Here is a 13,166-nt window from a genome sequence, read left to right on the forward strand (position 1 = left end):
AAGTCATCTGGACTACTGCAACACACTGTACACTGGCTGCAAAGAACAGACCATCAAAAAACTCCAAATAGCCCAGAATACCGCCGCCAGACTCATATTTTGAAAAACTAAATATGAAAGTGCAAAACCCCTAAGAGAGAAGCTTCACTGGCTCCCACTCAAGGAATGCATTACGTTCAAGATCTGCACGATTGTACATAAAATCATTCACGCAGACGCCCCAACATACATGCTAAACCTTGTGGACCTGCCTCCCAGAAACGCCATAAGATCAGCTCGCAGATTTCTCAATCTGCACTTTCCCAGCTGTAAAGGACTAAAATACAAGCTGGTACATGCCACCACCTTCTCTTACATGAGCACACAGTTGTGGAATGCATTACCTATAGCCCTGCAAACTATTGATGAAATAACTAACTTTTGGAAATCTTTGAAGACAATCTCTTCAACAAGGCCTACAAAGAGAACCCATAACCTTACAGAAATACCTACCAGCCCACCCAGCTATTAAAGTCCACCTCTATACTATCCTGTCTAAAACCCTCCTTCTCACTACCCTTTCTTCATCTTTGTACACTACGAATTGTAACCGACATCTTGTAATGACTATGTCATAACAAAACTCTGTAAGCCACATTGAGCCTGCAAATAGGTGGGAAAATGTGGGATACAAATTCAATAAATAAAAATATTACGCATAAGGCAGCTAATATTTAGATTTAAAAAAAAATCCCAAGCACACAAATGTCTACATCTGAATGATGCCAGGTAAAGCAAATGAAAACAGAAGCTCTTACTGTGAAAGAACGTCCTCCACCCTCCGGCTTAAAAATCCAGGTGACTGCAGTGGAACTGCTCACCACCTCCGATGTCTTGAAGGTGCAGGGAAGCTTTGCTTGTGTCCCATTCTCCACTATGAGCTCCTTTGGTGTGTATACCTCAATTGCCTTCACTGTGAACACTGCAAAAAACAGGTGCTGTGTGAACAAATCGAAAAAGAAGTGCAGAAACCATAGCACAGCTTCCAAACTGCCTAACCACATGCACTAGAGCAGTGAAACAGAAAATCAGGCCAAGCCAAGCTGGGGATTAATTTCTCTCATACTGCTACAGCACATACTTATATCCACTGCCTTGGATATCTCTCCGACTGAGAATATGCAATTTTATTTGTCCACTCTTAATATTCCAAAGATTTCTGTCCATAAGAACAACACTGTCTTGTTCAATTGAGTTGGAAGAAATCACATGGGCAATTAAACACTTGCATACCAATAAGGCCCCCGGACCCGATGAGTTCACTAATAAGTACTATAAGTGTCTTGGGAAACATTTGGCTCCATTACTTCTACGTGCTTTTAATTTTCTGGAATCCCGGGGACATCTGCCAGGTTCATGGAAGCTAGCAGCCATCACGGTTCTCCCCAAGAGTGGGAAAGATCTTTTGCTTTGTGCCTCCTACAGGCCTATATCCCTTTTACCCACAGATTATAACATTTTTACCAAAATATTGGCCAGGCGAGTCCAATATGCATTACCTTCCCTGATTCATGAAGACCAATCTGGGTTTGTGCTTGGACAAACGCATGACAATATTCGCAGGGCCGTCCATCTTATCCTGCAAGCTCACCTCACTCAAACTCCAATGGTACTCCTGTCACGACACTGAAAAGACATTTGACAGGGTCCATTGACCCTTTTTATTTTTTTTGCAATAATGTGTAAAATGGGGTTTGCCAATTGCTTTCTTATTTGGTTGGCTCAGATTTATGTCCATTTTGAAGCTTGCATTAAAATAAATGGTACATATATAATAACCTTTTCTTTACACAGGTGGACTCGCCAGGGATGCTCCCTATCCCCATTATTGTCTGTTATGGTAATAGAGCCCTTAGCGCAATCAATACGTCAACATCCCAATATTGGTGGCTTGAAGTGGAGAGGGGAAGAATATAAGTTACAACTTTTTGCTGACAATATTTTCCTTAACTGATCCACTGCAATCCTTACTATATTTAGAAGGGGAGCTGCGGCACTATGGGAAAATTAGGTTCTTACCTTGGTAATTTTCTTTCCTCTAGTCACAGCAGATGAATCCATTACGAATGGGTTGTGTCCACCTACCAGCAGGGGGAGATAGAGAACACTGAAACCCATAGTGCCTCCTGGAAGGCTAGCTCCATCTGCCTCTCAAGTATTTGAAGCTTCCAAAGCAGTGTTAAACCGCAAAGTAGCATAACATGAACTTTCCTCACAGCGAACGAACGCCCCAGAACAGGAGCAACAACACAAAAGAGGGACGAACTCAACCTCCTGTAGTAGAACAGAAATCCTGAAGACTGTTTTCCAACTTCTCCCAATGAGGGAACATGTCTGCAGGAAAAAATGAACACAAAACAGAGTCAAATCAGGGAGGGATCATGGATTCATCTGCTGTGACTAAAGGAAAGAAAATTACTTTCTTGTCATCAGCAGCAGATGAATCCATTACGAATGGTATGTATCAAAGCAATCCCTAGATAGGGCGGGAACAAGCCACACCACGCGCAAGCACTTGTGCTCCAAAAAGCGCGTCCCTCCTGGCCACCACATCCAGCCTGTAATGACTGGCAAAAGAGAGCTTAGAAGCCCAAGTAGCTGCACTACATATCTCTTGAAGAGAGAGTGCGCCCGTCTCAGCCCAAGAGGAGGAAATCGCTGTTGTGGAATGTGCCTTAAAGGCGTCAGGCGGAGGCCGGCCAGAAAGCAGATATGCAGAAAAATGGCTTCCTTACGCCAACGGGCTATAGTGGCTTTAGATGCTGGAGACCCTCTGCGAGGACCTGACAACAATACAAAAAGGTGATCAGAGGTCCTGAAAACATTGGTCATTCGCAGGTACTGCAACAGAGTCCTGCGCACGTCCAAAAGATGCAACTGCCCAAAGGATTCTGGAACCTCCTCCCTAGAAAAGAAGGGCAGAAAAATAGGCTGGTTTAGGTGAAACGCTGAAACCACCTTAGGCAGGAAGGAAGGCACAGTATGTACCGTTACTCCGGACTCCGAAAATTGCACAAATTGGTCTCGACAGGACAGCGCCTGGAGCTCAGACACCCGTCTCGCTGATGTGATGGCCACCAAGAAGACTGCCTCTAAGAAACCATGCAATGTCTGGATGCGTAGCTAAGGAGAGGCCAGAGACCTTCCCACGAAAGCATGCCAATGCTGCCACTTGCACCCGCAGGGAATTATAGGCCAAGCCTTTTTGTACACCATCCTGCAAAAAGTCAAGAATCGGCGAGACAGAAGCCCGCATGGGTGTGATCACCTTTGGAACACACCAGGCCTCAAAAACTGGCGCCAAATCCGGGCATACGCAACGGAAGTGGACTGCTTGCGGGCCTGCAAGAGAGTGGAGATGACCTTGTTAGAACAGCCCTTGTCTCTCAATTGCGCCCTCTCAATAGCCATGCCGTAAGACCAAAACGGCAGGGATCCTCCATGGTTACTGGGCCCTGCGTCAACAGGTTCGGTACCAGAGGCAAAGGAATAGGAGCCTCCACCAGCATCCGCCGGAGGTCTGCATACCAGGGCCGCCTGGGCCAATCCGGGGCAATGATAATCACCACTCCCTGGTGCAGCCGAATTCGCAGGAGTACTCGCCCTATCAAGGGCCAAGGCGGGAACACATATAGTAGGCCCAGAGGCCAGGGTTGAACCAAGGCATCCTACGAGGATCTCTCCATCTGCTGTAAAAGCACGGGACGTTGGCATTTGTGCTTGACGTCATCAGATCCTCTACGGGTGTTCCCCAATTGGCACAGAGTTGAAGGAAAACTTTGTCTGCCAACTCCCACTCCGCTGGGTCGATGTGGTGTCTGCTTAGATAATCGGCTTGCACGTTGCTCTGACCTGCAATATGCAATATGAGCTGCTGACAGGAACTATAGATGCAGCTCGGCCCAGTGGCAAATCTGAGCAGCTTGCGTGGCCAGTGCTCTGCACTGCGTTCCGCCTTGACGATTTATGTAGGCCACTGCTGTCATATTGTCCGACAGCACTCTGACAGCCAATCCCTCCAAGGTCGATTGAAAAGCCAGCAACGCCTGGAAAATTGCTTTTAACTCTAAGCGATTGATGGACCACTTCAGTTCTTCGAGTGTCCACAAACCCTGGGCATGCCTCTCCTGACAATGAGCTCCCCAGCCCTTCAGGCTGGCATCGGTTACCACCAGGCACCAGTCGGGGAGCGCTAACAGCATTCCTCGCCGCAGCTTGCTGTCTGAGAGCCACCACTCCATGCTGAGTCGGGTCGCAGGGAGCCAAATGAGTCTGCACTGATAATCCTGGGAAATGGGAGTCCCAACGTTGTAGCAGGGAACACTGCAGCAGTCTCATGTGCGCTCTCGCCCAAGGCACCACTTCTAGGGTGGCCATCATCGACCTCAAGAGCTGAACAATGTCCCAAGCTCGCAGGCGAGGCATCCACAGGAGCAGATGGACCTGGGTCTGAAGCTTGCACCTCCTTTGCTCGGGTAAAAAAAACCCAACCCCGAGGCCGTGTCGAGCCGAACCCCCAAATACTCTAGAGATTGAGAGGGGGTCAGGTGACTTTTGGGTATATTGCCGACCCAGCCCAGAGATTGCAGTACTGAGACCACTCTGGCTGTTACATGACTACTCTCTTCTGCAGAGTCCGCTCTGATGAGCCAGTCGTCGAGGTACAGGTGAACCCGGATACCCTCTTGCCTGAGAAAAGCAGCTACTACCACCATTACCTTGGAAAAGGTTCGGGGAGCTGTGGCAAGGCCAAAAGGCAAGGCCTGAAAAAACTGAAAGTGTTTTCCCAACACCGCAAACCGGAGAAACCGTTGGTGTGGGGGCCAAATAGGGATGTGCAAGTAAGCTTCTTTCAGGTCCAGAGATGTGAGAAACTCTCCTGGCTGAACCGCCGCAATGACGGAGCGCAGGGTTTCCATGTGGAAATGCCGTACTTTGAGTGACTCGTTGACTTTCTTCAAGTCGAGAATGGGCCCAAAAGACCCGCCTTTTCGCGGCACCACAAAATAAATGGAGTAACGACCGCAGCCGCGTTCGGCGGGAGGCACCGGGGATCACCGCTCCCAAGTGCAACAAGCCTTGCATGGTCTCCTCTACCGCCGCCCGTTTGATGACAGTGCCGCATCGGGACTCCAAAAACATCTCTCACCGGTGCAGTAAATTCCAAACTGTAGCCATCTCTGATCAGGTCCAAAACCCACTGATCTGAGGTAATCTTGACCCACTCCTCGAGAAAGACGTCCTCCAACTGCAGGAGTCGAGGAGTGGGCCGGCGTACCATCATTGAGAGGGTCGCCCATAAACTCCAGGCCTTGAGTCGTCCGCTGCGGAGCGTTTGTCTGAGCTAAAGGAGTTCCTCTGCTGAAAATGGGCACGCGAAGTAACCCCAGCAGAACGCCCCGGGCGGTACCTTCTAGCTTCACGGAAGCAAGGTCTGTAAGAGGAGGGAACCGCCTGACCCTTGGAAGAAAGCCACGACCTATCCCCGGGTAACCGCTGAGATTTAGCATCCCCCAGGCCCTTGACAATTTTCTCCAACTCCTCACCAAAAAGGAGAAGGCCCTGGAAGGGCAACTTCACCAACCTTTGCTTAGAGGCCATGTCAGCCGCCCAATGCCGTAGCCATAGAAGGCAGCGAGCAGCCACCGCCACAGACATCTGTTTAGCCAAGGCTCTGACCAGATCATAAAGGGCGTCCTCCAAAAATGACAAGGCCGACTCCATCCGCGGTGCCACCTCCACAAGGGACTCCGTCCCATCCGCGGGCTGTTCCACTGCCTATTGTAACCAAGCGAGGCAGGCTCGAGCAGCATAACAACTGCACACAGACACCCGTAAGGCTAGGCCTGAAATTTCAAAGGACCTTCATTGCTGATTCCAGCCGTCGGTCCTGCATGTCCTTCAGGGCGACCCCTCCCTCTACTGGGAGGGTAGTCTTCTTCGTCACCGCAGTGACTAGGGCATCTACTTTAGGCACGGCCAAGCATGCCAAGTGCTCCTCACTAAGAGGGTATAAGTGCCCCATTGCCCTGGCAACCTTCAAAGGCCCCTCGGGGTCAGCCCATTGAGCCGAAATAAGTTCTTGGATGGGGCCATGCAAATGAAAGGCTCGAGCAGGCTTCTTAGTACTTGCCATCCTCGGATTACCAGAGGAGGCCTCGCCAAGCACAGGGTCTTCAATAGAGAGGGCCTACAAGGCGTCAGAAAAAACGCTGGCAGCTCATCGCGGTGGAAAATCCTAACCGCGGTGGGATCATCTAGATCCAGTGGCAATCCGGCACATTGCTCTGGTTCCTCAGACCACGAAGGCCTGCCAGACCCCTCAGAATCCCCACAGCCCGACCACGGGGGGGGAAAAGGGAGGTGTGCCACTCTCTGAAGGAGAATTTACCCTTCTACACTTGTCTTGCGGCCAACTGTCCGGGGACAAAATGCCTGACGGCAATCCCAGGCCGGCCTCCACCGGAGGGGAACCAGGTAGTAACGCAGAGTCAGACACCTGCGGCAGAGTCCTCTTTAACATGAACACTTAATGTAAAAGCAACACAAACGCAGGGGAGAAAGACTCACCCTGGTCTCCCGGTTCCAATCCGGGGCAAGCAGCTCCTCTGGTAGCCTCCATCCGAGACTCCCCTCTGGCCTCAGACCCTTCCGCTCCTGCGGGGGTCGGACCATGCGGCACATCCAAGATGGCACCCGCTGCCATGCTCGTGCCGGCCCTGACGTCTGAAGAGCACGATTTACAAAGCCCCGCTGCTGATCTGTGCTTGCTACAACGTGAACAGCGCTTAATAACCTCCGTAGCCATTGCCGAAAACGGCGGAAAATTTCAAAATGGCAGATTCGCGCCAAAAACGCCCCGATCGCGGGCCCTCCCTGGATGAGCTACAAGATGCTCTTACCTGAACAGACCGAGTCCCAGAGCTCTGGTCACACTGCACAGACAGAAGATAGCCTCAGAATCGCAGTGCTAACAAGCGCGTCGCGGTTTTTTTTTGTTTTGTTTTTTTTTTTTAACGCTGTGAGGAAAGTTAGAGGCAACAGCTACAGAGGCACTCCAGAGGTCCAAAAGCGTGGGAAAGGCAGGGAAAGGATGAACCAATGTGCCTGCATCCACATAGAAGAGAGTGGGAAAGGCAGAGACAGGGCAAACCTATATGCCTGCATCCACTTAGGGGGAAGGGTAAGGCAGGGAAAGGGCTAACCTATGTGCCTTTAAAGTGAAGCTGCAATAGCCACAACACCCCTGCTACAACTGGCAAAAGCACAGGAGTCACCCCAGGCAGATTCTTGAAGGAGCTGAATAAGCTGTGTCCAACCCTGCTGGGAGATAGAGAATACTGAGAGGCAGATGGAGCTAGCTATCCAGGAGGCACTATGGTTTTCAGTGTTCTCTATCTCCCCCTGCTGGTAGGTGTACACAACCCATTCGTAATGGATTCACCTGCTGCTGATGACAAGGAAGGATCATTGTCAGGTTTAAAATTAACATGACAAAATCAGAACTTCTTAATATCACTTTAACACAGAGGAAACATAACCGTTTCATACAACCCAGAGTCTTATAATTTAAAAAAAAAAAAAAACAGAAGTACAGCAGGTTTTTAAGCTAAGAGAGTCATAGACCTCAGTGGCAACTTGTTTCATAAGAGCGAAATCAACTCTTAGCTTGTCTTGCCTCCTCACTGTAATGACTTGGTGCCCAAATTTAAACTTGTTTTACTGCTTTAATGTATATTTTACTTGACATCCAAATGTTACACTACTTAGCTGTTATCTCTTATAGCATTATAGCTTTGTATCGCTTAGTTTTTGTTTCTTGTTGTAAACATTAGGCTCGCTGGCTGACATGCAGCATGTTTCACATTTTTCCCCCTTTGTTCGCTTATGCTGCATCAGGGTCCAGTCCACACAATGCACGCTTGGTTATACGAGACTTATCTGTTTGCTCTGCCCCGTCTACTGCATTTGAGGTACTTATGTGGGCCTTTTGAAGTTGATTTGTTACAAAGGAGGCATCCATAATCACTGGGCTCCCCATCACATACGTTATTTGTGGGTGGAGTTAACCTCCAAAAGTCAGGATCTCTATGCCACTAACTTCCCTGTCAAGCTGGATGAATTGTTTGGATAGATTAATAGGTGGGAGGGTCTCAATGTTTCTTGGCTGGGAAGAATAAATACTATTAAGATGATGCTTCTCCCATTATACCTTTCTGGCGTTACCTCTTAAGATACTTAGGAATTTCTTTAATGCCTACATAGAAAGGTCTCACTATAACTGGAGTAAACATCCTCCCAGGATGTGAGCAAAGGCAATGTTTAATCCTAAACAGCAAGGTGGGATGGTGGTGCCAAATTTCTTCCTGTATTATCAAGCTGCACAGTTGTGTATTATGGCTGCTCCGCTAAAGTGTGGATTCGAATGGAACAAAAGTGGATGGGTTTGGTCCCTTTGTGGGCTGTTCCCTGACTTCCCAAGGCTGAGCTGTTAGTGTCAGCAAAGATTAAGAAAGCTATGTAGTTCAGACATTTTACAGTAGAGTCTAAAAGAAAGAAAATGAAACAACATAATTACAAAAATAAGGGTGTTGTAGGATGTGACTTGTTTCCAGCCTCTATGTGTGAGTGCGTGTTACCTGAGAAGGAGGAAGAGTAATAATATATGTTTAAATTATTTGTATTAGGACCAAAGCGGTAACATAGGCAATATACAAGCAGAATGTAAATAGTCAACAAAGTTTTACAAATATTACCCACTCCCACCCCAACTATTCACCTAAACTCCCACAATAAAACCCAGAAAGACAATGCAAAATCAGGATTGTCTGTACTCTTATGATCTACTACTACTACTTATAGAGCAATATAAACCCCAGAAACCCCTATAAAGAAAGAAGGGGGGAAGAGGGGGGATAGTCTGCACTGGAGCACCTAGAAAGTCTTCACAGACTATTAGGAATCCCACTTCGAGCTGTAGGTAGATAAAGACTGTATGTACACGTCCCAAACAGACCTCCCCCCCCCCCCCCAAAAGGTTTTCATTTAAGGGAACCCCTAGCCCTACTGAGCTCTAAATCAGAGCACGAAATCTGTTAATGCCAGGCCCAAAAAGATGGGAGTCTGGACATCTCCTGACTTCCAAAGATAATTTTCTTGCCCACAAGGATAGCTTTCCTAATTAACCGAAATCCATTTTAACCCTGCAGCACAAAAATCTCATGCCGATCAAGGAGGATATCAATATCGGTGAAAGGGGAACAGAAAAGTTCAATAAAGTCCCCAGATAACGGGTGACTGAGCGCCAAAAAGACTGAATCGGAGGTAATCCCAAAAGGAATGGAACAGGTTAGTCACATCCAGGTGACATTGTTGACAAAATGGAGATCTCAGCTCTCTCATTTTAAACAAATGTTCTTGATTGAGATAAACTCGGTGCAATAATCAAAATGGACATTCCTTTAGCAGGAAAAAATGGGATAAATAACTTATGAACAGCAGATACCAAAAAGTGATTCTCCCCCCACACCCTGGAAAAGTGAACTAGCCTTAACAGTATGCTAGGCTCTCAAAGCTGCAGAATCCAGAGAGGCAATATAGTGGAAGAACTGCTGATATGGGAAAATTAGGTTCTTACCTTGGTAATTTTCTTTCCTTTAGTCATAGCAGATGAAGCCATTACGTATGGGTTATGTCCATCAACCAGCAGGGGAGATAGAGAGCACTCAAACTTTCACAGTGCCCTCTTGGCCAGCTAGCTCCACTGCCTCTTCAGTATTTGAAGCTTCCAAAGCAGTATGGCAAACCGCAATGGGAATCACAAGAGCTTTCCTCACAGCGAACGATGGCCCATCACAAGGGCATGAACTCATAAAGGAGGGAATGCACATCCCCCTGGAGGGAATAAACTCATCCTCCTATTTATAGAACTGGAGGGGAACACACGCATCTCCTGGAGAGAATCAACACATCCTCCAAAAAAAACATGCTGGAGGGAATGAACACATCCTCCTAAATTTAAACTGAACATGAATCCTGAAGATTGTTTTCCAACTTTCTCCCAAGGAAGGAACTTCAGGAAATTAGAACAGAACCTGAAAAACAGATTCACAGCATACAGACAATCATACAGGGAGGGCTCATGGCTTCATCTGCTATGACTAAAGGAAAGAAAATTACCAAGGTAAGAACCTAATTTTCCCTTCCTTGTCATCAAGCAGATGAAGCCATTACGTATGGGATGTAACAAAGCAATCCCTAGATAGGGTGGGAACAAGCCACACCACGCGCTAGCACTTGTGCACCAAAACGCGCATCCCTCCTGGCAGCCACATCCAGCCTGTAATGTCGGGCAAAGGAGAGCTTAGAAGCCCATGTTGCTGCACTGCATATCTCTTGAAGAGAAAGTGCTCCAGTTTCAGCCCAAGAGGAAGAAATCGCCCTAGCAGAATGTGCCTTAAACACATTAAACACATTAAACAGGCGGAACCCTGCCGGCCAGCAGATAAGCTGAAAAGATAGCTTCTTTGAGCCAGCGGGCAATAGTGGCTTTAGACGCTGGAAACCCTCTGCGAGAACCGGATAGCAAAACAAACAGATGATCAGAAGTCCTGAAAGAGTTAGTAACTCGCAGATACTGCAGCAGTCCTGCGCACATCCAAAAGGTGCAGCTGCTCAAAAGATTCTGGAAACTCTTCCTCTGAAAAAGAGGGCAAGAAAATAGGCTGGTTTAAGTGAAAGGCTGAAACCACCTTAGGCATAAAGGAAGGCACGGTCCGAACCGTGACTCCGGACTCTGAAAATTGCAGAAATGGGTCTCTACAGGACAGCGCCTGGAGCTCTGACACCCGTCTCGCCGAGGTAATGGCCACCAGAAAAACGGCCTTCAGTGTCAAGTCTTTCTCCGATGCTCGCCGAAGCGGCTCAAAAGGAGATGCCTGCAGGGTTTTCAAAACTAGCCCCAGGTTCCAAGCTGGACAGGGTGCTCGCACTGGAGGTCGGAGCCGAAGCACCCCTCTAAGAAACCGTGCCACATCTGGGTGAGCAGCCAAAGACACGCCTTCCACCTTACCACGAAGGGAGGCCAACGCTGAATTATAGGCCAAGCCTTTTTGTACACCTTCCTGCAAAAAGTCCAGAATCGGCGAGACAGGAGCCCGCATTGGAACAATGGCTCTGGAAGCACACCAAGACTCAAACAGGCACCAAATCCTGGCATAAGCCATGGAAGTGGACCACTTGCGGGCTTGCAGGAGAGTGGAAATAACTTTATTGGAATAACCTTTATCCCTCAATTGCGCCCTCTCAATAGCCATGCCGTAAGACCAAAGCGGCCGGCGTCCTCCATGGCTACCGGTCCCTGAGTCAAGAGGTTCGGTACCAGAGGTAACGGCAGAGGAGCCTCCCGGAGCATCTGTCGGAGGTCTGCATACCAAGGTCTCCTTGGCCAATCCGGGGCGATGAGGACCACTTCTCCTGGGTGCAGCCGAATCCGCAAGAGCAGGCGCCCTATCAAGGGCCATGGGGGAAACACATAAAGTAGACCCGGAGGCCAGGGTTGAGCCAAGGCGTCCAACCCCGCCGAGCGAGGATCTCTCCGTCTGCTGAAGAAGCACGGGCTTGCCCCATTTGGCACAGATCTGCAGGAATACTTCGTCTGCCAGATTCCATTCTGCTGGATCGATCTGATGCCTGCTCAGATAATCGGCCTGCACATTGCTCTGACCTGCAATATGAGCTGCCGACAGACACTGAAGATGCAGCTCGGCCCAGTGGCAAATCAGTTCGGCCTGCACGGCTAGTGCTCTGCACCTTGTTCCGCCTTGTCGATTTATATAGGCCACCGTTGTCGTGTTGTCCGACATCACTCTGACAGCCAATCCTTCCAGGGTCACTTGAAAGGCCAGAAGCGCCTGAAACACCGCTTTCAACTCTAGGCGGTTGATGGACCACTCCGACTCCTCGGGTGTCCATAGAACCTGGGCATGCTTCCCCTTGCAGTGTGCGCCCCAGCCCTTCAGGCTGGCATCTGTTACCACTAGGCACCAAACGGGGAGCGTCAGCGGCATTCTTCGCCGCAGCATGCTGTCCGAGAGCCACCACTCCATGCTGAGACGGGCCGCAGGGAGCCAAGTAAGTCTGCATTGGTAATCCTGAGAAATAGGAGACCATCTCCGGAGTAGGGAATACTGTAGAGGTCTCAGGTGCGCTCTCGCCCAGGGTACCACTTCCATCGTGGCTGTCATCGATCCCAGCAGCTGGACAATGTCCCAAGCTCGCGGGCGGGGCATCCTCAGGAGCAGACGGACCTGATTCTGCAGCTTGCACCGCCTTAGCTCGGGTAGGAACACATAGCCCGAGACTGTGTCGAACCTGGCCCCCAAAAACTCTAGAGATTGTGAAGGGGACAGGTGGCTTTTGGCCATATTGACGACCCAGCCTAGAGATTGCAGTACTGAGACCACTCTGGCTGTAGCTTGTAAGCTCTCTGTTGCAGTCTGCTCTGATGAGCCAGTCGTCTAGGTACGGGTGAACCCTGATACCTTCTCGCCTGAGAAAAGCAGCTACTACCACCATTACCTTCGAAAAGGTTCGGGGAGCTGTGGCGAGGCCAAAAGGCAAGGCCCTGAACTGGAAATGTTTTCCCAACACCGCAAACCTCAGAAACTTCTGGTGCGGGGGCCAAATCGGTATGTGCAAGTAAGCTTCTTTCAGGTCTAGAGACGTGAGAAACTCTCCTGGCTGAACCGCCGCAATGACGGAGCGCAGGGATTCCATGTGGAAATGCCGCACTCTCAGGGACTTGTTCACTTCTTTTAAGTCCAGAATAGGGCGAAAGGACCCACCTTTTCGCGGCACCACAAAGTAGATGGAGTATCGGCTGCAGCCTTGCTCGGCGGGAGGCACCGGGGTCACTGCCCCTAACTGAATCAGACCTTGTAAAGTCTCTCCACCGCCGCCCGTTTGACGGCAGAACCGCATCGGGACTCCACAAACACGTCTCTTACTGGGGCGTTGAATTCTATTCTGTATCCATCTCTGATCAGGTCCAGAACCCACTGATTTGAGGAAATCTTGGCCCACTCCTCGACAAAGAGGGAAAGCCATCCTCCGATGACAGGCATCGA

The 13,166-nt window shown here is 49.3% G+C and overlaps 1 protein-coding gene across 4 annotated transcripts in view; it reads right to left on the minus strand.

Annotated features, from left to right (window-relative positions):
- Nucleotides 1-13,166, minus strand: part of MPZL1 (myelin protein zero like 1) — a 135,668-nt gene that overhangs the window by 97,416 nt on the left and 25,086 nt on the right. For all 4 annotated transcript variants that reach the window (XM_030203941.1, XM_030203942.1, XM_030203944.1 and 1 more), the window contains exon 2: nucleotides 798-961. In XM_030203941.1, coding sequence (XP_030059801.1) covers nucleotides 798-961 — 164 coding nt within the window. The remainder of the gene's footprint in view (nucleotides 1-797; nucleotides 962-13,166) is intronic.

Source organism: Microcaecilia unicolor, chromosome 5 (assembly GCF_901765095.1).
Source record: "Microcaecilia unicolor chromosome 5, aMicUni1.1, whole genome shotgun sequence".
Lineage (NCBI taxonomy): Eukaryota > Metazoa > Chordata > Amphibia > Gymnophiona > Siphonopidae > Microcaecilia > Microcaecilia unicolor.